This window comes from Cucurbita pepo, chromosome 9 (genome assembly GCF_057944985.1).
Source record: "Cucurbita pepo subsp. pepo isolate OVF chromosome 9, ASM5794498v1, whole genome shotgun sequence".
Taxonomy (NCBI): domain Eukaryota; kingdom Viridiplantae; phylum Streptophyta; class Magnoliopsida; order Cucurbitales; family Cucurbitaceae; genus Cucurbita; species Cucurbita pepo.
This window is the reverse complement of record NC_141806.1, coordinates 2,014,411-2,039,816: the sequence shown is the minus strand read 5'-3', so window position 1 is coordinate 2,039,816 and position 25,406 is coordinate 2,014,411. Positions and strand designations below refer to the sequence as shown.

The window sequence follows — 25,406 nt, the reverse complement described above, 5'->3', positions numbered from 1 at the left end:
ATAACTTAACCATAGTTATTTAAGTTTTAAAATTACTAACCTGAACCGTTGAATCGATACAAAATATTTTATTTTTTAAAATTAATTAATAGGAACATTTTTTTTTTCCTTACCAAAGTCCGTTCAAGAAACATCTACAATTCAATGATTTTTTATTTTATTTTTGCTATTTTTTTATTGGGCATACGTGGACGTTAATTATTGGTCGAAAAATAAGCATAAAGTTTGTGGCTATTAAATGGATTCTTCCAGGGGAATCCAATATTACTCGGAATAATTAAATGATGTAACATTAATTTTAATTATTTTTTTTCTAATAAAATCAATTATTTCTCTAAATATAATTTTTAAATAAGTTTTTAAAATAATTTTAAAATATATTGAAAATTATTTTAATTTCAAGACATAAAAATGATGGTAATTTGACAGAAAAAAAAAGATTCCAATAAATTGGAGGGTTTTTAGAACTTTCGACTTAAAAAAGAATCTTTTTCTTTTTTAATGTAATTTCTTATATACTTTCTCGTTCCGGTAATTTAGGTTACGAACATAAAATAGTTTTCACGTCCACGTTCGATCAATTTCAAACACGTAAGACTTTATGAATTTTAAAAGTCATTCTCGACTTTTATTTTTCATAAAAAAAAAAAAAAATCATACGTCCTTATCATATTTTCTAACATCTGGGTTTAAGATAAGTTTCGAACCTTGCCCGAAAAGAGAATATTTACCTATTGCATTAGCTATGAATTTAAAAATTATTCTCGACTTTTATATTTTTTTACAAAAAGTATCATATGTTCTTGCTAAACTTCATAACGCCCGGATTTAAGATAAGTTTCGTAGACTACAACAACTAGTCGGAAAGAGAAATTAGGTTTAGATTAAGATGAATAGGGCCGTTTAAAAAAAACCCGAATGACCCAACTCAATCTATACGGTTTCGGTTCGATTATGAACTTATTTGGGTTGGGTCGAGTTTAAATAATATTTTTGTTTACGATACAATTATATATACATATATTTATTTAATTTCATTATTATTTTTTGATTATTTATTCTGAACAAAACTCTTAAAAATAATTTTTAATTATTTAGAACATAATTTTTCATTATATATATATATATATATATATATATATATATATATAATATTTATTGAGCGTTATAAAATAAATAAATAGATATTTTATTGACTAATATTTTTTTATTAAATTATTATTTTTGAATAATGGACTCGAATAACCCGAACCAATTCAACACAAAATTCTTAGGTGAGATTGGGTTGAAATAATTTACTACCCGAGTAATTAGGTTGAATTTTTTTTAAAAAATGTCTTAACCCGACCCGTCGAAGTAATTATTTTGTTATTTTAATGAGTTTAAAAGGAAAAATATGAAATAAAGTGAAAAATTAAAAATCATTAGGTTTAACCATTAAATGTGGGCATCTTTTAAGTGATATAAATAGCATTAGCTTCTTTAATTCTTTCCCTTTTTTTTTTAATTTATAATTTTAATTTTTATTTATTTATAAATTTTAAGCTTTTATTGCTCCACAAGTTTTCATATTAATATTCCATTTCATCTTATTACTTACTTTTTCCAAATCTTCCCCAACAAGCAAATGCCAATAAATAAATAAATAAATATATATATATATTATTTGTCATTTTTATTATATATAGAAAATTAAAATCTAGGTCGTAATTATCTTTCGGAGTTAAACACACAATCATTTGAGATCGTATTCTGTTTTTTTTTTTTTTTTGTTAATTTATTTAAATCAAAGTCACGTCACATTTTGGGCATACAAAATTTTGAGATTCTCGACATTCACGAGACGCGATGAATGACACTTTTCTAAAGAACGGTTAACTATTGAGAAACCTTTTGATTAGTCGAGAATCCTTATGTAGTTTAATTTTATTGATTTCATTTCAATATCTCGTCTTTGAAATTATTTCTCTCGATTCAACTGATCTCATATCGGTTGGAGAGGAGAACGAAACATTCCTTATAAGGGTGTGGAAACTCCTCCCTAATATACGAGTTTTAAAATCGGCGCAAAGCAAGCAATATCTGTTAGCGACGAGCTTGAGCTGTTATAAAAATGGTATTAGACACAGACACATCAAGCGGTGTGCCATCGGAGATGCTGGACCCCAATCCACCTCGGTTTGAGAGAGGAACAAAACATTTTCTTAGTAGACACGTTTTAAAACTATGAGACTGACGACAGTACGTAACGGGTCAAAGTAGACAATATCTAGTAGCGGTGGATTTGGGCGACTCAAATAATTAATTAAAATTTGAAGGGCTAAAAATATAATTATATTTTTTATAGTGAACTATATTACATAATACATCATATCAATTATCATATGTTTTTATTTTTATTTATTTGAAGCACACATTTATAATTTCGTATAATAAAATAATTTTGGAAATATAATCTTTTTTTTTTTTTAAATCTAAAAATCTAATAATTATTTAATATTGATAATATAATTAAATTATTCTAAACCACTAAAAATATAAATGTGTGTCCCCATCATTATTGGAAAAAAGAAAATAAATAAATAAATAAATAAAGTGCCTAAGGGATAATATGGGGAATGTAAGTATAATTGTCTTAACTTTAACTTTTATGAGATGGATGGAAGCATCAAACTTTATTTATTTATTTTTTTTTACTATTTAAAATTATTATTAAAATATAATATTTTTCATTTTTTTTAACCTAGTTACGTGATTAGAGTAGATGTCTGTAGAGATGTTCATATAATCCGATAACCCGACCAATTTGGAGGGTTGGGTTAGCTTTTTTTTTTTTTTTCTTTTTTACGATTTGGATTGGTTTTAATTTTTGAAAAGTCGAGAATTCTGATTGGTTCACGGGTTGACATTTTTTGGTCGAGTCAACTCGACCAACTCGAGAACCAGGTTACAATTCAACTCAACCTTACTTGTAAATATTTGATATTTAAGTTTTACGAGATTTTAGTAATTAATGTAACATGTATTGTGGATAAGTATAATTCTCTTTAAATAATTAAAAAAGAACAACCCGACAACCCAACCTGACCTAAAAACATAGAGTTGGGTTGTAAAATCTATTCGTGTTGTTCGGGTTTCAATTAGTCTTTCTCAACCATTCTGTTTTAAGATCACTCTCATTTGGATGTGGTCTCGGTTCATTCATGTACCTCTCTTTTACTCGGGTGTCACACCACGCATCTTATGTCACATTTCTTAAAGAGACAACATCGTTTATGCATTTTTTACCTTTTTATACAAATTTTAAGGTAAGTTTCTCCCATGTTAAAATTTTAGATCCAAGTTAATAAAATCCAATTTTTTACCAAGGTTAAAAGTAAAAATTATATTTTTTACTCTAAAGCTTTATAGTTTGAAATTATAAGGTTGAATTTAAATTTAAATATGGAGTGAAAGTAAAAAATTTAACTCTAGGATAAAAATAAGAGATAAAAGTTGAAGGGTAAAACGCAATTGGAGTAAAAATTAACTTTTACACCAAAGTAAAAAAAGAAAAAAGGGTTTGGGTGGATGTTGCATTACATAACGGAACAGCCATTGGGATTGTCATCACTGAACATGGTGGCGAGCTTGTCGTCAACGCCGTTAGGGCTTGGGAGTGCCTGAACGGCGTTTTTGACGAACCCCGCCGGCGCTCTCTTGTCGTACGCCTGCGTGACGTACGGATACGCCACCACATTGTGCGGTACGTACGGCCAAAACTCCGCCCTTTTTCCCGTTCTTCTCACTTTCTTCAACACTCTGTTCGCTTCAACGAACCCCGTTACCGTCACTTTGCTCTGTTTTCTGTTTATCTCCACCGTTTTCGTACCTGTACAAAATCCAAATAAATAAATAATAAATAATTATTCTTAAAAATCCAAAATGTTTTTTATTTTATTTATTAAATCCGACCTTTCATTCTGGAAACGGCGTTTTTTACTCTTCGTTCGCACCCGTCACAGTCCATTTTCACCTTGATTTCCACTGTCTAAATAAAATAAACAAAAAAAAAAAAGTAAATAATTAATTTCGCTTTTTTAAATATTTTATTTATTAGTTAAATTGGATCGAGTTGAATTTTTTTTGTTCGAATGGTAAAAAATTATTAAATAATGAACTAAACTCAACCCAAACATAACATATTTTTAACGAGAGTAGAATGTAATATTTATTTATTTTTAAATATTAAATTAAAATTTACATCGTTACAAAAATTTTGTAAGAGTAATTAAAAAATAAAAACAATTTTTTTTCATTTTTTAAATAATATTTTATTTATAGATTAATAATTTAGACTTAACTCGTTATAAAAATTTATTAGATAACGAATTGAACTCAATTCAATTATAAAATATTTGGATTATTGGTTATTCAAAATTTTATTTTTAATTAAAGTAACATGTAATATTTATTTATTTTAAAATATTAAATTAAGATTTACTAAAAATACATTATAAGAACAATTTAAGAGTAATTAAAAAATAAATAGTTATGAAATGGAATAAAATTAAAATAAATATATGTAGATGTATAAAAAAAAGCATTTAAAAGTAAGAATAAATTTGGATTAATTGGGTTAATTAAAACTAATTTTATGAAATTAAAAAAAAAAAAAAAAAAAAAAAAGACAGAGAATATTGGTCGGAACCTGAAACGGTTTTTTCTTCCTCTGCCGGGAAGTGGCCACGTAATCGGAGATTAAATCCGACACAGAGTCGAAAATCCCCATTGGTTTTTCTCTCTCTAAGCCTGGAGAGAGAAAAGGAGAGCTCTAGAGAGAGAAGGGTTTGAAGAAATGGTTATAATTGCGAAGCTCAGAGGAAGGAGGGGTATATATATAAATATATATATATTATATATATGTATAAATATATGTGGGATCTTTTTAGTGCAAAGAAGGAATTAAAATGGCTTTAACAAAGACACCCAGAATGAACTGTGTCCTCAAATAATTTTAAATAATAAATAATAATAATTAATGTTGATTAAGAGAGAGAGAAAATCCAAATTTTAAATTTTAAATATATATATATTTATTTATTTGTTTTTGATAAATTATAAAAGAAAAGAAATTCATTTAGAACATTTATTTGAAACATTTTTTTTTAAAAAAAAATGATTTTTAGGCGTTTAATTTGGAATATTTGTTGAAATTTTTATAGTAAAATGACGAAAATACCCTTACATTTCACTTTCGTAGTCTCCTGTTATCATCGGAGACCATTATCATCGCTTACCATTTATCGTCTACATCCAACGACTACAACCACTGCTCATCACCCATAATTGGGCAATCACCGTTGCCCGCCTCCAATTACCGCTCTTGCAACCACCACGTGCTACCATTTTGGTGACCTTCGGTTGTTGATGGTAGCTAAATTATTCCTAAAAAAATGAGGGGATTAAAAAAAATTATTCCGTAAAATTGTCACAATATTCGCTATAGTTACGATCAAAAAATATATTATAAAATTATTTTCGTATTGTAGTTCATAGTTTTTCATCGAGAATTTAACTCAATTGTAAAATTGTAAAACTGACGACGATACGTAACAGGTCAAAGCGGACACTGTTTGCTAACCATTTAAAAAAAAAAAAATGTATTTTCAAAAAATAAACACTTATTATTGAATTTATAAAGTTAGCAATAAAAAATAAATAAAACTTAGATGTTTTTTTAATTTAATAAATAAAAAATTAGGTTGTTTGAATTGAATTGATTCCATACTTTTGGGAGTTTTATAAATAAATAAATAAATAAATAAAAATTAGAAAAAGGGTATTCCTTTGTCTTTACAAACTATGATGGAGTTGATGCCATCCCTTACAAAAATGAATTGGGTTTCTTTCCCTTTTAGAAAGGTATTTAAAGTAAAGGAGTTCAAATTCTTTTAAGCCATTTGGTTCAAATTCTTTTATAAGTGGAGCCTAAGAACCCAACCCGAGCTCGAAGCATCCGTCTAGGTAGGATCTCGGGTACCCTGAAATAGTGACTTGTCCCGTTATCATATATGCAATTGTGAGATCCCACATCGGTTGAAGAGAGGAACGAAACATTTCTTATAAGGGTATAGAAACATCTCTTTAACAGACGTGTTTCAACCTGAGCTCGAAGCATCAATCTAGGTAGGATCTCGGGTACCTTGAAATAGTGACTCGTCCCGTTATCATATATGCAATTGTGAGATCAGTTGAAGAGAGGAACGAAACATTTCTTATAAGGGTATAGAAACATCTCTTTAACAGACGTGTTTCAACCCGAGCTCGAAGCATCAATCTAGGTAGGATCTCGGGTACCCTGAAATAGTGACTCGTCCCGTTATCATATATGCAATTGTGAGATCCCGCATTGGTTGAAGAGGGGAACGGAACATTTCTTATAAGGGTATAGAAACCTCTTTTTAACCGACGTGTTCTAAAATCGTAAGAATGATGACGATACGTAACGAGTCAAAGCGGACAATATTTGTTAGCAGTGGTCAAAGTAGGGCTAGACCCTCTCCATAGTAGACATGTTTTAAAGTTGTGAGGTTGACCATCATACGTAACGGGCCACGTGGACAATATCTGCTAGTAGTGGGTTTGAGCTATTACAATTAGTACCAAAGGCCAGACACCGGACGGTATGTCAGCGAGGATGCTGGCCCTCAAATGAGTGGACGGTGAGATCCCATATCAGTTATAGAGGGAATAAAACATTCCTTATAAGGGCGTGAAAACCTTTCCCTATCAAACAAGTTTTAAAACGGACAATATTTGTTAGCGGTGGACTTGGATATTATAAGACATAACAGACACCGATGTTAGCTTCTTCCTTGCAAATTAGTTTGACGCCTGGACTCATTGCCTTGGTCAAGAACTAACACGGACGTGCAACCGGAAGTCATATCTCGAACCGCTTTAAATTATACGCTAAAATTGATGCAAATTTCAAAATATCGTTGAGTCTATCGGAAGGAAAAAAAAGGAGAAAGAATCTAACGTTGAGAAAAAATAATAACAACGACCAAACAAATATTTAACTTTTCTTTTCTAAAAGTACAAATAAGAAACAAAAATGGTCCCGATCTTTGGCCGAAAACGATAAAGATTGCATTTTTCTTCTCATATTCCATTTTACAGAAGAGGATCGAAAACTCATATTCCACTTTATAATTTAGTCCCTATAATTTTTTAAAATTATAATTTAAGACGAGGATCTTAACATCTTTGAGAATTTATTAAATTATAAGGACTTAATTGTAATTTTAAAAATTTGAGGGACCAACTCTTATATATTTTTTTTAAAAAAATTATTAGGGCAAAATTTATAGTTCAAAAAAAAAAAAAAAAAAAAAAAAAAAAAAAAAATATATATATATATATATATATATATATATATATATATATATATATATTTAAAGCTAAAAAAAGGCACCTTTTGTTTTCTTGGCCTTAGCTGTAAAACAAAGCTTCTTTCAAGCAGTTTCTTAAAACAATGATTTGAGAATAATTTTTATATATAGACAGAGTCTTACAAACTAAGTATCGTTCATCATGTGATACCCGAGTAAAGGTGTGAGATCCTACGCTGGTGGGAGAGAAGAACGAAACATTTCTTATAAAGGTGTAAAAATTTCTCCCTAATAGACACGGTTTAAAATCGTGAAGTTGACGACGCTACGTAACGGGCTAAAACGGACAATATCTGTTAGCTTTGGGCTGTTATAAATGGTATTAGAGTCAGGCACTGGACGGTGTCCTAGCAAGGACGCTGACCCCTAAGGGGGTGGATTGTGAGATCTTACATTGGTTGAAGAGGGGAACGAAATATTGAGAGGAAGCCTAGAGACAGTCACTAGATGGTGCGAGGCACCGGTCGAAGTAGGGCTAAACCCTTTTCATAGTAGATGCGTTTTAAAACCGTGAAACCGATGATGATGTGTAACGAGCCAAAACGGACAATATCTATTAGTGGTGAGCTTGAGCTGTTACAGAAGTAAACAATGCAGATTAATGAGAAATAAACAAGGATGTTGATTCCCATCTCGTTGTACTAAATCGATCTCGTACCTTTTTTTATCGTATAATTTAAAATTAAAATTTTATTTTTGTTGAAAATTTTGAATAATAATTATAATAATTATTTTATTATTGGCAATATAAAAAATAAAATAAAAAATAAAAAATAAAAAAAGAAAAAAAGAAGGTGTTGATTTTAGTCTCCATTCCACATTATATGATCTATATTTAAACATCAATCATTGTCTATTTGAAAGACTTAATATTGAAGCTAACACATAGATTCTCATAATTATTTTTATTAAATTAAATAATAATAATTTAACAAACTCGTACCTTTTGAGTTGATTGAGGTCGGTGCCTTCAATGACGTTTCACACCCATCAGAACTGGTTGAGTTGAGTTGTCGGATTATTCAATTTTTTAATTATTAAAAAAATTATACTCAAATTTCGTGAAACTCAAATATCAAATATTCCCGAGTTACTACTCATTGCTAACATATGTTACAAATGTCATATATTCTTAATCGGAAAAATGAAATAGGATTGGATTAAGAACTCTATTTACGGACGTGACCAAAAAAGTTACAACCCACGAAATTAATTACAATTAAAATAAGTGATAAGACAACTCTAATTCTCAGCACAACGATTCAAGCTTTTACGGTTGAACAGTTAGAAGGAAGATTTGAAACATTGTTCTAAATTGAGTCACTCCACAATCGAACTTGATCAAGGTTTGATTGAATGGCTCGAATGCGACCTACCACAAGAATTGCATGAAACTTAGAAATAACAAAATTGATGCTCGGATTTGTAAGAGAAACGTCTCAATTTGAGATCTTAATTTCATTCCTCAACGAATCTGATTTTTACCTAGGTATTTATAATCTCCCGACGAAAATCGTTTGTGACCGGAATACAATCTCGATCCCCTTTAATCTCTCAAAATACGAAGTCAATTTGAGCCTTACAAAATAAAAATAATAAAGTCGTTCAACCAATGTTGATATGTTTTAGTAGCTAAGAAGATAGACTTGAAATTACTCACGTAGGTTCTTCAATAATATTTTAAAATAAAAAAAAAATCTAAAAATAATATTATAATGGTTACTACTTTGTTTATAAAATATTTTAAAAATCTCATATTGATTTTATTTGTATTATATTTAAAAAAATACTCATAAAATTTTAAAAATAACATTAACATCATTTATTTTTATAAAAAAAAAAATTAAACAAATTATTACATTCAATATATAAACGAAAACTGTCGCTTTCATAGATTATTTCTAAATTTTTTAAAAAATGGTCAGTATTTTTTAAAAGTTTAAAAATATTAATAATTTAAAATTTTAAATATTTTTGAAAATAATGTGAAAATTAAAAAGTATTTTTATTAATTTAGTAAAAATAAAAAACTTAAAAATGAATTAAAAAATTATCTAGTTTTTTTTTACCGCTTTGAACGGGTAAGATGATAATTTTGAATTTGTAAAATTTTGGCTATATTAACGTTACTTTGACTTTTTTTTTTTTTAAAAATTATTTTTATTTTTGTAGGTTTATGATTACTTTTTTAATAAATAAATAAATAAATAAGTAAATACATAAATTCCCTCATTTTTAACCACTTTGAACGGGTAAAATGGTAATTTCAACTATGCTTCCGTTCCTGCGTGAGTGAGTTCTTCTTACACGTACAAAAAATTCACCCATCGTGATCTTCTACGTCCGTTACGCTCGTCCATTGCGAGAATCCGGCCATTTCCGACTGATAAACGACGACGGCGTCGGAGTTTCCGTCTCATACTGGGATCGTACGGCAGTGTGAAGTGCGGCGGTGCACTGCTAATCTCTGTCCGAGGGGAACCAGGAGGTATATACTATGGTGAAATTTGACCGGGAAAGAGTGGGCCAGGCGATCATGAGCATTGGCGGGAACGGTGTTGGCCAAGTTTTGGTTGCTGTGGCGGCGGCTTTTCTTGTCCGTATTTTCTCCGGACCAGAACCTGCTCTTCTGTTGGAACACGATATCGAGCTCGAGGATTGGGAGGAGGTAGATGGAGACATCGAAGTTGGCGAAGAATCTCCTGCCTCCAGGAAAGTCAGTCCAGTGACAATCCGGTGGCGCAACATCACGTGCTCTCTATCTGATAAATCCTCCAAATCAGTAATTTTCTTGGCGTTTTCTTCATTCTTTAAGTCCATTTGTGTTCTTGAAAATGCAGTAGAGTATGAGGATAGTGAATATGGCGTTTCTCTTTGTTTTTCACCGTTAGGATTTCAGTTTTTAGGGAAAGAAATCGAAAGCAAATATTATGATTTGCGATTCTTATAAGTTCGTTGGCCGATCTCTGCTTTCGATTGGCTAATCAGTTGCCTAGAGTGACTTGAATTTCTGGCTAAGTTCAATTTGTTAGAATGAAAAGTCCCACCTCGGCTAATTTTCTAGGGAATGATCATGGGTTTATAATCTAGGATAAGGCATTTTTAGGGAAGCCCAAAGCATAGCCATGAGAGCTTATGCTCAAAGTGGACAATACCATACCATTGTGGAGAGTCGTGTTCGTCCAACATGGTATCAGAGTCATGCCCTAAACTTAGCCATGTCAATAGAATCCTCAAATGTAGAACAAAGGACTCCAAAAGGAGGCTCCTAAAGGCATAGTAAAAAATGACTAAGGCTCCAAAAAAAAGGAGCCGAGCCTCGATTAAGGGGAGACGAACTAACTTTGTTCAAGGGGAGGTGTTGGATGAAAAGAAAAGTCCCAAACCAGCTAATTTAGGGAATGATCATGGGTTTATAATCTAGGAATACTATTTCCATGGGGGTGGGGAAGCCCAAAGCAAAGCCATGAGAGCTTATGCTCAAAGTGGACAATATCTAGGGAATGATCATGGGTTTATAATCTAGGAATACTATTTCCATGGGGGTGGGGAAGCCCAAAGCAAAGCCATGAGAGCTTATGCTCAAAGTGGACAATATCATGCCATTGTGGAGAGTCGTGTTTGTCTAACACAATTTTGTGAAAGTGGACCCATAATTTTCATGCTTTTAAAAGTAGAGCATGATCAATTACTGATAGAAGAAACTATTGGTAGGTGAGATTTCTGCTTAAGAATGTAAGCGGAGAAGCAAAACCAGGAAGATTGTTAGCGATAATGGGACCGTCAGGTTCAGGAAAAACAACGTTGCTCAATATTTTGGCGGGCCAGCTAGCGGCTTCTCCACGGTTACATCTCACTGGCATTATAGATTACAATGGAAACGCTTATTCAAATAAGAGACCTTACAAGTATGTTTTCTTGTAAATAAAACACTCTACAGCATTATGCCTAGAAGACTGCTTCATTATTATCTATATTGTAGGTTCGCTTATGTGAGACAGGAGGATCTCTTTTTCTCACAGCTAACGGTCCGAGAGACACTGAAGCTTGCTGCTGAGCTTCAGCTTACTAAGATATCTTCCGAAGAAGAGAAGGAAGAATATGTGAACAGTCTGCTCTTGAAACTAGGTTTGGTAAGATTGATGATCGAAGTTTGTTTTTCTAAGATAGCTGAAAAAAGTTCTTCATATGTTGTGGATGTATTATATATTTTGAATTTGATTTACCTTAATTGAGCAGTGCCATATGTTCATAGCTAGCTCCTTGGATCTTAGCAAACAATGATTAATAAATTTATTGGCTGAAATGCTTAACAAGAATTTTCTTTGCTCATTATAGTATTATTAACTGGTTGGATAATGAGGGTCTTAGCCTCTTCTGAGTCACTGCAACATGCTTTGATCTAAGGAAGAATATGTGACAATCTGCTATTGAAACTAGGTTTGGTAAGATTGATGATCGAAGTTTGTTCTTCTAAGATAGCTGAAATAAGTTCTTCATATGTTGTGGATGTATTATATATTTTGAATTTGATTTACCTTAATTGAGCAGTGCCATATGTTCATAGCTAGCTCCTTGGATCTTAGCAAACAATGATTAATAAATTTATTGGCTGAAATGCTTAACAAGAATTTTCTTTGCTCATTATAGTATTATTAACTGGTTGGATAATGAGGGTCTTAGCCTCTTCTGAGTCACTGCAACATGCTTTGATCTAAGGAAGAATATGTGACAATCTGCTATTGAAACTAGGTTTGGTAAGATTGATGATCGAAGTTTGTTCTTCTAAGATAGCTGAAATAAGTTCTTCATATGTTGTGGATGTATTATATATTTTGAATTTGATTTACCTTAATTGAGCAGTGCCATATGTTCATAGCTAGCTCCTTGGATCTTAGCAAACAATGATTAATAAATTTATTGGCTGAAATGCTTAACAAGAATTTTCTTTGCTCATTATAGTATTATTAACTGGTTGGATAATGAGGGTCTTAGCCTCTTCTGAGTCACTGCAACATGCTTTGATCTAAGGAAGAATATGTGACAATCTGCTATTGAAACTAGGTTTGGTAAGATTGATGATCGAAGTTTGTTCTTCTAAGATAGCTGAAATAAGTTCTTCATATGTTGTGGATGTATTATATATTTTGAATTTGATTTACCTTAATTGAGCAGTGCCATATGTTCATAGCTAGCTCCTTGGATCTTAGCAAACAATGCTTAATAAATTTATTGGCTGAAATGCTGAACAAGAGTTTTCTTTGCTCATTATAGTATTATTAACTGGTTGAATAATGAGGATCTTAATCTCTTCTGAGTCACTGCAACGTGCTTTGATCTATCTTAGCTTAAGCATGTTCATGCTAATTTTATATTTTTCATGAAAAAGGTAAATTGTGCTGAATCATTTGTTGGTGATACAAGAATTCGTGGAATCAGCGGGGGTGAAAAGAAACGATTGTCTCTAGGATGTGAGCTGATTGCCAGCCCATCTATTATATTTGTTGATGAACCTACAACAGGTTTGTATCTCTTTTCTGTTCATGTCTTCACTCCCGTGTGGAGTTTGTATCCATTTTATAATAGAACATTATCTGCTTATTCAGTTGCCATGTACTTTTGGAAACATTATCTGTCTACATGTTTTTAGCTTCACCATTTTATATAAGTGAAGCCTTTAATACTGTATCCAATCTTTGATACTATAAAATCAAATGCAACTTCCATAATTAAAGGTGTGGAATTTAGCTAGGGATTCAAATCCTACTATCTGATTCTTTGTGATGACCAAGTTTCTAGCTTATAGAAATTCATCACATTTTTAACCTTTTTTTTAGTCATGTGCCAACATGAATGATAAGGTTCACTAGTGAGTGTTGATCAAAACACTGATAACTATAATGTAAATGTCTTATAAATAAATTATAAACATGGGGCTTCCAGGACTTGATGCATTCCAGGCTGAAAAAGTAGTCCTGACACTTCAACAACTTGCAAAGGATGGACATACTGTGATCTGCTCCATACACCAACCTAGAGGCTCTGTGTATAGCAAATTTGATGATATTATATTGCTGACAGAGGGTGCTCTTGTCTATGCTGGTCCTGCTCATGAGGAACCTGTGGAATACTTCTCTAAATTTGGGTCGTGAGCTCTATCCATACTTTCAACAAATGTGTTTTCATTTGAGCATTTTCCTTGTTTTCAATATATTCCCCATCATCGTTCAGCATTTTTTTTTTTTTTGTTTTGACATTTTAGGTACATGCCTCTTGATGAACTTTGACAATGGCTTCTGATTTTTTTGTTCTATTATTAAACTTTGAAATCTTTTTAACTCTATTTTCACATACGAGGTTTTTAAAGCTTACTTTTTTTTTTTTTTTTTTTTTTTTTTTTGTTCCGCATGTACCGATCAATATTATATTCAATCTTGTTAGCGCTTTGTCTTCTTCTTCCTGTTCATTTGTTTTGTTTTGTATCTTTATAAACTAAAGAAATTGGGTTCTTCCGTGCATGCCTTTCAATGTTTTCTTTGGTCTTGTTCTTCTTCTTCTTTCAAAAATAAATAATCTCAGTAACCTCAATTGGACTCCAGATATTGTAACTCACTAGTTGCTGTTTAGTCGAACAGGTATAGTTGCCCTGACCATGTTAATCCTGCTGAGTTTCTGGCCGATCTTATATCAATTGACTATAGTTCTCCAGAAAGTGTGTACTCCTCCCAGAAGAGGATCTACGGTTTTGTTGAGTCATTCTCACGACACTCTTCGACAATTTTGTATGCAACTTCAAGTGAGAAAAGGCAGATTTCGGCACGTATGAAATTCAGGGAAAATAAGCTTTTGAAGAGAGGAGGCTGGTGGAGGCAATTCTGCTTGCTCCTCAAGCGTGCATGGATGCAGGTTTTTCCTTTCTATATATGTAGCTTGCTTTAAAGTTCTACATTGTTCTCGTTCAGTAAAATATTAGAAACAAAAGCTACAAGAGAGGGAAATGCAGCCTGTGCAGGTTTTGATATTATAACAATGACCTGTGAATTTTATTTTGATGCAATCTTCAGTTTTAAAAAAAATATAGATATAAGCTGTCATGTGTTAGGAATCACTACTCTCCACGTATGATATTGTCATGAGAGCTTATATTGTCACTTTGAGCATAAGCTCTCATGGCTTTGCTTTGGGCTTCCCTAAAAGGCCTCATACCAATGGAGATAGTATTCCTCACTTATAAACCCATGATCTTCCACTAAATTAACCAACGTGGGACTCGCTCCCAATAATTCTCAACATCGAGTCCTCATCTCCGGTTGTTTGCATCTCATAGACATTGTGGAGAGAGATACCTATTGGTCAAAAGTGGAATGCTGAAAGCGTTACGCTATTGTGTGAATTACAATTCTTTTAGTTATTTTACTTGGTTGAATCTTTTAATGAATTTCCAGGCTTCTCGGGATGGACCAACAAATAAGGTTCGAGCACGAATGTCCATTGCATCAGCGATCATATTTGGTTCAGTTTTTTGGAGAATTGAAAGATCTCAGACATCAATCCAGGATAGGATGGGTTTGCTTCAGGTATAATAGTATCTTTGGAGTCATTCAAACATTATGGTTACATTGCTGTATTGTATAATTATGATATTCCATTGCTGCTTTTTGTACCACAGTTACGAACCAATATTATGCTTGCAATGATAATCAAAGGAGTTCCCCCACCCCCTCCCCTGCCTCAAGTTGCTAGAATTGAGAAGATTCCTAGACAAAAATAGAACTTGTACAATTTTCTTGATCCAATTTGTGGCTATTAATATGTTTCACTTCAGGTTGCAGCAATCAACACTGCAATGGCTGCTCTCACCAAAACTGTGGGTGTTTTTTCGAAAGAACGTGCAATTGTTGATAGGGAGCGTTCAAAGGGATCTTATACGTTAGGCCCATATTTGCTTTCTAAATTGTTGGCCGAGATCCCAATTGGAGCTGCTTTTCCACTGTTATTTGGGGTTATCTTATACCCCATGGCTCGTCTTCACTCAACTGCCTCAAGGTCAGGATTTGATCGTTACTTAAATTCGTAATTATACATTCGTTGCCACAAATAATGATTGAAACTTCTGCACTTATTATATAGGTTTGGGAAGTTCTGCAGTATCATTACTGTTGAATCTTTTGCCGCGTCTGCTATGGGTCTCACTGTTGGAGCTATGGCTCCTAGCACAGAAGCCGCCATGGCAGTGGGGCCCTCACTTATGACAGTTTTTATTGTATTTGGTGGCTATTATGTCAATGCAGACAACACGCCGATCATCTTTCGTTGGATTCCTAACGTTTCTCTCATAAGATGGTAAGTGCGTCGGATCCACTAAAAGATTTTGGATATCATGTTAAATTTCAAAATTATCTCTCCATTAATTCTTATAACTTCAATGATATCTCATCTTTCAGGGCCTTTCAAGGGCTTTGCATCAATGAATTTAAAGGTCTTCAATTTGATTGTCAGCATTCAATTGATATTCAAACTGGAGAACAGGTAGGCGAGAGCATGAATTTTATTATCTAAACTTGAGTATGAAAATCTTCACTATTGTGTAAGATACTGAAACGATTGAGCATGATAGAATCCATAAAAATTGTCTTTTCATTTCACGACTTATTTCCTCTTTGTAGTGATCTTCTGAGTTGCTCTGAAGATATCTTCACATAATTAGTTTGTTATTTGGTCATGTCGAGTAAGGGACGGAGTGGGGGAGGCTCGCGAAACCAAACAAGAATTGAAAGAACTTAGGAATTAGCACCATTCCTATTAAGTGTTTGTCTCAAAGAGCCAACAAAGAGGCTGCCCTCTCGATTGAGCTCGGTTTTGGTTTAGCATCTTACATCGATCCAGAGAAAATGTTGAAACATAATAAAACATGTTTCCATCCTGATGCCTACGCTTTTCTCAGATTGGTTGTAGACGGGAAGGCTTTTGAGACCAAACGAGACTCAAAATGTGAGATCCCACATTGGTTGGAGAGGAGAACGAAACATTCTTTTATAAGAGTGTGGAAACCTCTCCCTAGCAGATATTTTTTAAAAACCTTGAGGGAAGCCCAAAAGAAAAAGCTAAAAGCCGTTACACGAAAGAACATGAGAATTAGCACCATTACTATGAGTGCTTTTGTTTTGGAGTACCAACAAAGGGGCTGTCTTCTCAATCAAGCTCGTGTGGTTTAGCATATTATAATGTTCATCTGGAAAAAAATGTGGATTGGTTGTAGTGTGGACCAAGGAGCCACATGTTTCCATCCTAATGCCTTCGCTTTTCTCTGATTGGTTGTCGAGGGGGAGGCTTTCGAGACCAAATGAGACTCGAAAGAACATGGAAATTAGCACCATTCCTATGAGCGTTTTTGTCTCGGAGCCCCAGCAAAGGGTGGATTGGTTGTAGTGTGGATCAAAGGGTGGATCGAGGAGCCACATGTTTCCATCCTGATGCCTTCGCTTTTCTCTTATTGGTTGTCGAGGGGGAGGCTTTCGAGACCAAATGAGACTTGAAAGAACATGGAAATTAGCACCATTCCTATGAGTGTTTTTGTCTTGGAGCCCCAACAAAGGGGCGGATTGGTTGTAGTGTGGATCGAGGAGCCACATAAAACATGTTTCCATCCTAACGCCTTCGCTTTTCTCTTATTTGCAGGCACTAGAACGACTTTCCTTTGGTCAAAGGCGTATTAGGGACACATTGATAGCACAAAGTAGGATACTTTTGTTCTGGTATTACACCACTTACCTTCTCCTGGAAAAAAATAAGCCCAAATACCAGCAGCTTGAGCCACTGCCCCTTGGTGAAAACCAAGATCAACGTGATCGACAAATTGAATCGTTTAACAATGACAACATGGAGAAACCCCAGCCGACTCTCCGTCTCTCGAGCGAGTTGAGTCGAAGGGTGCCGAGTTTTAAATTCCTATAAGCGTTTTCTTGATTCATTTCGTTTAGCTTAGCTTTAGTTGGCTTCAAGCTTTTACGTATGTTTTATTTTGATCCTTATACTTTCAAACGCTTCTCGTGGTTTTTTATGATTTTGTAATGTTTTTAAGCCATTAGGTTATAATAATCCGAGTAAGGTAACTATATATTTGGTAATGTTTTATGATCATAGTTTGTTAAACTTTAGCATATATTGGTCAATCCCAAATTATAGATTATACAAACTCGAGCTTTTGTAACATATTTCAAACGAACATTAAAACCACAATTTAAAGTAACTAGAAGTGTTCGGTTCACCTGCTAAAGCCAACTTGATTAAATTCTCAAGTTGAGAATTTTTTAGTTATCGAAACTTGGTTCAATTTTTTAGTTATGGAGTTAAAGCAACTTGGTTTGATTCTATCGAGATTTGGTGGGGATTGGGAATCCACATTTCTCATTCAGACTCCCTACCCGATAGTTGCAGTAGGCCATTGTTCTTGCCTTTTGTTTATATTCTCATATATCACAAATTTCAATTTCTCAAATCTGGCTTTCAAAACTCTTTCGAAATCTTTCTGCTCCCGTTTTTTAAAATTTTCTTCTTGAACTGGGGCTAGAGGCTCGAGCATACGTCGCTTAGCCGTAGGCAACGCGAGAACGAATGAGCTTAACTCACTTGTTGCTGAGAAGTTAGTGCCACACAATCGCAAGTCCGCTGCTGCTACCAAAATGCGAGAACGAATGAGCTTAACTCACTTGTTGCTGAGAAGTTAGTGCCACACAATCGCAAGTCCGCTGCTGCTACCAAAATGCGATTGTGACAGTCATAGCTATAGTAGACGGTGGCAACGATAGTGTGAGAATTTTGGAGAAATTTCTACGTAAATATTTAATAACACTTTTTTCTCTAAATTTTGATTTCAAGTGTTTAAAATCACACCTTACGGCTCGAGCTGACGACAGCCATGCACCACCTGTGTCCGCGTTCCTGAGTGATGTGGATTATTCAAGAATCGAAGAAGGATTAAAATAATTTTTTAAAACAAAATAAACCCAATCGAGCATTAAAAAAATTATTTTAATATTTTATATATTATTTTTAATTTATTGTTTGAAGTAAATTTGACGCTCACAAACTATAAAGCTTTTTTTCAATTTTCCTTTCTCCAAATAAAATTCATATTAATCACGTGAGTTTATTTATTGTTATTTTCCATTGTTGTGTTAATATTTTATATATTATTTTAAAAAATGTTCGTAATTTGTTGGATGAATCAAGAACTTCGCCCAGGCTTGCCTTCCCATTCGATTCATTACTACCAACCTCGTTGGTAAGCTTCATCTACGATCTCTTGCTTCCTTCCGACATTCTCTCTCGCGCTCGCTACGTAAGTTCTTCATCGCTATGCCAATTCTCAGTTTCACAATTGGTTTTGATTTCTAGTTTTTCCTTGCTTCTGTTTTTATGTTGATTTTCTTGACGTGATGATTCATGTTAATTCGTCGAGTTTGCTTTGTGTTTATCATTCATAATAACCTGTTCGATCTCAATCGTTTCCTTGTCGATTTTCTTACGATCTGTCTCGATTTCTTAGCAAATGTTAGTTGATTCAACATTGCGCGTTAGAATAATCGTCTTCTGATATCTCCAACACGTTATCGTCATTTTTTTGAAATGATTTTTGGTTGATTCTATATGCATTTTGCTAAACCTGTGTCCGAAAATCGAAATTATCTCTAGGAAGAAAATTTTTAATGGATTGAGTTTCTGTGTTTTTGGACCTCTTGTTGTCCTGTTTGTAGAAAAGGAAACTTCCATCCTGCCTGTTATACCGGAAGAAAGGATGGGATACTTCAGATTGCTTTATGAAACGGGCATCGAGTTTAGTGAAGAAGACCTACTTGCTGCAATTGTGCCATTAATGAAGCTTCTCTGCCTCGCAGTAATTGGATTGATTCTTGCTCATCCAAAGACAAAAATCATCCCAAAAGAAACATTTAGCCTGCTTTGCAAACTTGTTTTTGCGTTGTTCTTGCCCTGCCTGATTTTTACTGAACTAGGCCAAAGTATTACTCTCGAAAGTGTTACTCAGTGGTGGTTTATCCCAGTAAATGTGCTACTCAGCACGGCCATCGGCTGTGTTCTTGGGTGTTTAGTGGTTGCTCTATGTCATCCACCCCCTGAGTTTAATAGATTGACTGTTGTTATGACAGCATTTGGTAATACAGGAAACCTCGCTCTTGCAGTTGTGGGGTCAGTTTGCCACACTGCAGATAACCCTTTTGGACCAAATTGTCACTCTAGTGGGGTGACTTACGTCTCACTTGCTCAATGGGTTTCGGTGATTCTGGCCTATACCCTCGTTTATCACATGATGAAACCTCCACCGGAGTGCAATGTAGTTTTAGATGAAGGCATTGAAATTGAAGAAGAACGAGCTGATAATGATTTGAGCAGGCCTCTCCTTGCAGAAGCTGAATGGCCAAGCATTGAGGACAAAGAAACAGAACATTCCATGACATCCTTCATCCCTAGAATTCTCAATAGCATTTCGATTACACCGCAGACCACTTCTACTGATATCGAAATCTCAGGAGGCGGCGACTGTACTGACAATCCCAAGCCTAATGATATCGAACTTGCAGGGGATAACAGGACTAACAGTCCCAAATCGACCGAGTTCTTGGCTGAGCCGAGAGTCGTGAGGAGGCTGAGCCATCTTGCTGAGCAAACTCCAATACAGCACATCCTTCAACCCCCAACAATTGCTTTTCTAGCAGCCATCATTATTGGGCTAATTCCACCACTGAAATCACTCTTCTTTGACTATAATGCTCCATTATCAGTTGTCAAAGACAGTCTAGAGATTCTAGCCCGTGCTACCGTGCCTTCTGTTATGCTCATTCTTGGGGGCTTGCTTGCAGAATGCTCAAACACATCTACACTAGGCCATCGAACCACAATCGGTATAATCATAGCAAGGCTCTTGGTCCTCCCCGTGTTGGGAATTGGGATGGTCTTGTTGGCTGATAAACTGAATTTTCTTGTTTCTGGGGATCAAATGTACAGATTTGTGCTTCTGTTACAATACACTACCCCAAGTGCTATTTTATTGGGAGCACTAGCCAGCTTGGGAGGATATGCAATTAGGGAAGTTTCTGCACTTCTCTTCTGGCAACATATATTTGCTCTCTTCTCCCTTTCTGTCTATGTAGTTATATATTTCAAGTTAGTATCATACGTTTGATTATTACAGGATTCATGCCTTGCTCCTGATGATGTCTGTTGGAAAGCCTGATGGATATTTGCTTGCGCCATTGCTTATCCTCTGCTCGTGTTCAAACAAATTGACACTGAATGATTATTTGTAAGTTTCCCCCCTCCCTTGCTGTATGAACTGTTCAGATGAATAAGATTTGAGTAACTTTTGAAACAAATTCATCCATGATGGCAAGGACTTAGTTGCTCATATCTGTTGAGGACAATATCTGCTAGCGGTAGGTTTGAATTATTACAGATAGTATCAGAATCAGACATGAACGGTGTGCCAATAAGGACGATGGACCTCCAAGGGAGTGAATTGTGAGATCCCACGTCGGTTGGAGAGGGAAACGAAACATTCCTTATAAGGATGTGGAAACCTCTCCCTAACATGTGAGATTGACGAAGATATGTAACGAGCTAAAACGGACAATATCTATTAGTTGTGGGCTTAGACTGTTACAACATAGATCAAAATACATATACATACATTTCTTTTTTAAGCCCTTATTATCAATAGATTAGTATAAGGTTCTATAATTATATATGTATAAGTGCAATAATGTTTAATGATAAGATGAAGCAAAAGGTACGATTTTGTTCGGATCCTCATTTTCTTCCAAAAAAAGGGACGAAGAAGTATCTTCTTCGGTGGATCCCTCTTGTTCCTGTTTAATCCCCTCCGTTTCTTTCGGTTTCTTAGTAAGAATGGGTGACGGTATTCTGCCTAAATAGTAGACACAGGTAATAAATAAGAGTCGGTGGATCCCTCTTGTTTCGGTTTAGTTCCCTCAGTTTCTTAATAAGAATGAGTGACAGTTATTATAAGAGATTTGAACCACAGAATTTCTCAATTCTGACACAAAGTACTTATTGGATCTAATAGAATTATTGTATCAAGACTAATAGCGGACGACGACAAAACAAAAGTTCTTATTATCAAGACTAATAGCGATGGCAAAACAAAAGTTCTTAAACTCAATTATATAATATTGACTACTAAGTGGATAAACACGTTATACATCCCACTATGTCAAGATGTGTTGACCGTTATAAAAATTAGATTTAATGTAAAATTAAAATTTATGTCTAATTAATTTTAAAATTTTAATAAATTGTTAATTTGAAAAAGAAAAAAAAAAAGTGAATCACCTATTAAAAAAAGTTTGAAAAAAGTTTTACTAATATCTTTAAATATTTTAAAAAAAATTTAAAGGGATATTTTAAAAAGTAGAAAGGTATTAATTAAATTTTAAAAAATTAAAGATATTTATGAAATAAAATATTTAAATGAATTTTATAAATATATATATATATATTTTTTTTTAAGAGAATATTGTTTATTAATTTAATATTATTTAAAAAGGAAAAAGACAAAATCGAAAATTAAACTGATAATTTCCCCGCAAATTCAAAATATAATAAAATAGTAGTACCACCGGCGTCGGCTACTAGACGAAGCCCATTTTCCTGCACCGCCTCCTGTAATCTGTCAACATTCCAAGAAAATCTTGCTTTATTTGTTAGGGCACAGCAACCACGCCGCTGCTTCCTCCTCCCTTCCCCTATTAAATGGACCCAATTCTTCCACGTTTCTCCCCTGAATCAAACTCAAAATCACTTCCGTCCTCGATTAATCTTCTCCTTCTTCCTCCATTTCTTTCACTTTTGCGTAATTCATCCTTCTTTTACGTAATTCACCTCGTCTTTTTTCGATTTGTTTTTTTAAGGTTTTTTTTTTTTTATTTTTCCGGTTATGGCGATTCCTTATTACTGCCGATTTGCTGCGTCCTAGAAAGGCGGCTTGCGAATCGGCATTCTGATGCCTTCTTCTACGCCATTATCGTCGGGGATTCTGACTCAAGATGAACTGAAGAAGATTGCTGCGTATAAGGCCGTTGAATATGTCGAATCCGGCATGGTTCTTGGCCTTGGCACTGGCTCCACCGCCAAGCACGCCGTTGATCGAATCGGCGAGCTCTTGCGTCAAGGGAAGCTCAAGAACATTATAGGAATCCCTACTTCCAAGAAAACTCACGAACAAGCCGTCGCGTTGGGAATCCCTCTCTCAGACCTAGATTCGCACCCGATTCTTGATCTTGCGATTGACGGCGCGGACGAGGTCGATCCGCATCTGAATCTGGTGAAGGGCCGAGGAGGTTCTCTTTTGAGGGAGAAAATGGTGGAGGGGGCTTGTAAGAAGTTCGTGGTGATTGTTGATGAGTCGAAATTGGTTAAGTATTTGGGCGGAAGTGGGCTTGCTCTGCCGGTGGAGATTGTGCCTTTTTGCTGGAATTTCACCGCCGTGCGGCTGCAGAGGATGTTTGAAGAATCTGGTTGCGTTGCTAAGCTGAGGATCAAAGATGAAAGTGGGGAACCCTTTGTTACTGATAATGGCAATTACATTGTGGACTTGTTTTTGAAGAAAGATATTGGGGATTTGAATGCTGCGAGCGATGAGATTTTGCGGCTTGCTGGTGTTGTTGAACATGGGATGTTTCTTGGGATGGCTACCACTTTGATTGTTGCTGGTGAACTTGGCATTGCCATCAAGAATAAGTAGAACCATTAGAACACTTTAAGATCTGAAATGGCCTCTCAGATGAACAGCATACACCAAGAAGAGCTATGAATTAGTGTTTATAAAACCATACCTTATCATTTGCATAGTTCATTTACACAGAGATTTGGTTTGATTATGTTTGAAAATTGGCTGTTGGTCTGTTGTGATTGTGTTTGATGTTTTCGTTAGTCGATGGTTCGTGTTCGTTGTTGCCCGTTGTGGTATCGAACACTCTAAGCTTCTGCCGGTTCTTTATCGAACTCGGTCATTGTATGTCTTGAGGGAACTTTGGGAATGTGGGGTTAGCTTAGAGCTTGACTTTGGTTCTACTTTTAGTTTTGGAAATGCTAAAATCGCGTTAAAATGTATGGTATATACGTAGCATGTTATCTTTAATGTCATATTGCTATGGAGATATGTGGTGGGTTACGTGTTCCAAACATGGTGTCACGAGTCGATTGCTCGTTGTATCCTCTTATGTGTATGGTCTTTGTCGTCATCTTTGCTTCGAAAAGTGGGTTGGGAGGACACGGGTCTTGCAACTTCCCTAAATGGTATTAATGGACAGATTCTTTGGAGCAAAAGAAAGAGAAAGCTAGCAAGTTTCAACGACCCTCTTGGGCAATCGATATTGTTGGAAGAGTCGTTTTAGTCATCATATTGTATTATCATACCACTTTCTCGTTTTAGTTCTTTACAAGTCCGTACAATTACAGCTCTAATCACTTCTGATCTTTCTAGAAGTGTGTTTGGACTACACGATACACGAAACCCTCCTGACAGAAAGAAAAAAGCCTAAAACCTGCTAACCGTTGACAAAGAGTGATGCATGGCGCTCTAGAAGAGAGCAACAAGATATTCAAGAAGATCCCTTTTGAAGGTACTGTGCTTGATAGTCAACTTAGAAGATCGACAAAGAATAGGAAGCTCAATTAATTTCAAGTATATAGAAGTCGATGTCGTTTCTCTTCTAAAGTTATAGGTATCAGTGTTCCAAAAAGTCTGTTGAAGCACGCACGAGTCTCTCATAATGAAGCCCGCACCTTAAGCATGACTTTTCTTAAATTTTTTATCGTTTATTTTTCTATTTGCAATTTTTTTCATGTCGGGTTTAAGGTCGAAGGATGATTGCACCAACACGGTAACGTGACAAGTACATGTGGAAATTCGAAGCTGTTGAAATAGAGAATTTTATTTAAACAATTTAATTCATAAAATATTTTTTTTACAACTAATTATTTTCGTCACTAATTTTCAAATAAAATGAGCTGGCAAACCAGAGGAAGCTGCATTCTTATACAGCGACAACTGGGCCCAAAACTAGGCCCATGATGATAAGCTTTGTGAACCAAGAATCTTGCTATGGGCCCATTTTCCACTGTAATCTTACAATGGGCCCATTTTCCTCTGAGCCCTAATAACATTATACTGGGCCCATTAAAAAAATGGTGGTGGAAAATGTCCACACGTGAGTGGAGTGGAGCACGTGTAACCATTTTGAGCTATATAAATATTTTTATAGTTAATATATTAATAAATGAATCAATCAAATTGACAATATTTTAATCACTTATTTTTAATTATAAATTTAAAAAAATTTTATATTTATTATTATTACCTAATAAAATTTAGGTAACCAACTCCACAAATTAGATTATATTTTACAACCAAACTAATTAAAATAAATTTAAAAAATAAAAAAAAAAATACCAAAACACAAAAGTGGAATAGGGCTAACCTTTTTAGGTTTTGCTTTTCTATTTCCTCCCCTTTTAATGACAATTTTGCTCTATGGCCCTAAAGTTTGGGAAAATAATGATTTGGCCCCACACACTAACACAAATTGCCTCTTTTTCAGGGACTCTTTTGCAACTTTATAAAGTTTTTTCTTGGACCCATTTTTAGGAGTAGAAATTATAACCAATTGGAGAAAAAAAAAATTCTTGATTTGCACACATACCCAAAAATTCCACTTGCTTGGAGACGTAATGAATTGTCGGTGTAATCTTGATTATTACCTTGTTCGTGTAATACGAACACGACTCTCTACAATGAAGACATCAAACCAATGAAGACAGTATTCCTTGATTATAAATCTAGGATCATTCCCTAAATTAGCTGATGTGAGACTTTCATCCAACAGTTGACGTACGAGATAATCATGTTAAAAAAACCTAAAATGTCTATAACAT

General features: G+C 34.3%; 4 protein-coding genes across 4 annotated transcripts; 3 read left to right on the top strand and 1 right to left on the bottom strand.

Moving 5' to 3' along the window:
• Nucleotides 1-3,450: 3,450 nt before the first annotated feature.
• LOC111801389 (heavy metal-associated isoprenylated plant protein 20) lies at nt 3,451-4,862 on the bottom strand. Its single transcript, XM_087126758.1, has 3 exons — nt 4,691-4,862; nt 3,955-4,030; nt 3,451-3,871 (listed from the first exon to the last, which is right to left on the bottom strand). Exons 1-3 carry the CDS (start codon nt 4,769-4,771, stop codon nt 3,579-3,581), a joined length of 450 nt encoding a protein of 149 aa, XP_086982884.1. The 5' UTR covers nt 4,772-4,862; the 3' UTR covers nt 3,451-3,578.
• A 4,846-nt stretch (nt 4,863-9,708) lies between these two features.
• On the top strand, nt 9,709-17,593 carry ABCG7 (ABC-2 type transporter family protein). The gene is made up of 11 exons (XM_023685359.2): nt 9,709-10,218; nt 11,151-11,344; nt 11,419-11,569; nt 12,826-12,958; nt 13,380-13,581; nt 14,072-14,342; nt 14,882-15,013; nt 15,262-15,482; nt 15,567-15,779; nt 15,881-15,965; nt 17,115-17,593. The coding sequence occupies exons 1-11, from the start codon at nt 9,934-9,936 to the stop codon at nt 17,388-17,390; spliced, it is 2,163 nt and encodes a 720-aa protein (XP_023541127.2). The 5' UTR covers nt 9,709-9,933; the 3' UTR covers nt 17,391-17,593.
• A 1,044-nt stretch (nt 17,594-18,637) lies between these two features.
• Nucleotides 18,638-21,254, top strand: LOC111801514 (protein PIN-LIKES 2). Its single transcript, XM_023685532.2, has 2 exons — nt 18,638-18,777; nt 19,193-21,254. Exon 2 carries the CDS (start codon nt 19,234-19,236, stop codon nt 20,635-20,637), a length of 1,404 nt encoding a protein of 467 aa, XP_023541300.2. The 5' UTR covers nt 18,638-18,777; nt 19,193-19,233; the 3' UTR covers nt 20,638-21,254.
• Nucleotides 21,255-22,100: 846 nt separating this feature from the next.
• On the top strand, nt 22,101-23,582 carry LOC111801420 (putative ribose-5-phosphate isomerase 2). The gene has a single exon (XM_087126801.1). The coding sequence runs from the start codon at nt 22,474-22,476 to the stop codon at nt 23,212-23,214; it is 741 nt and encodes a 246-aa protein (XP_086982927.1). The 5' UTR covers nt 22,101-22,473; the 3' UTR covers nt 23,215-23,582.
• The last annotated feature ends 1,824 nt before the right edge of the window (nt 23,583-25,406 follow it).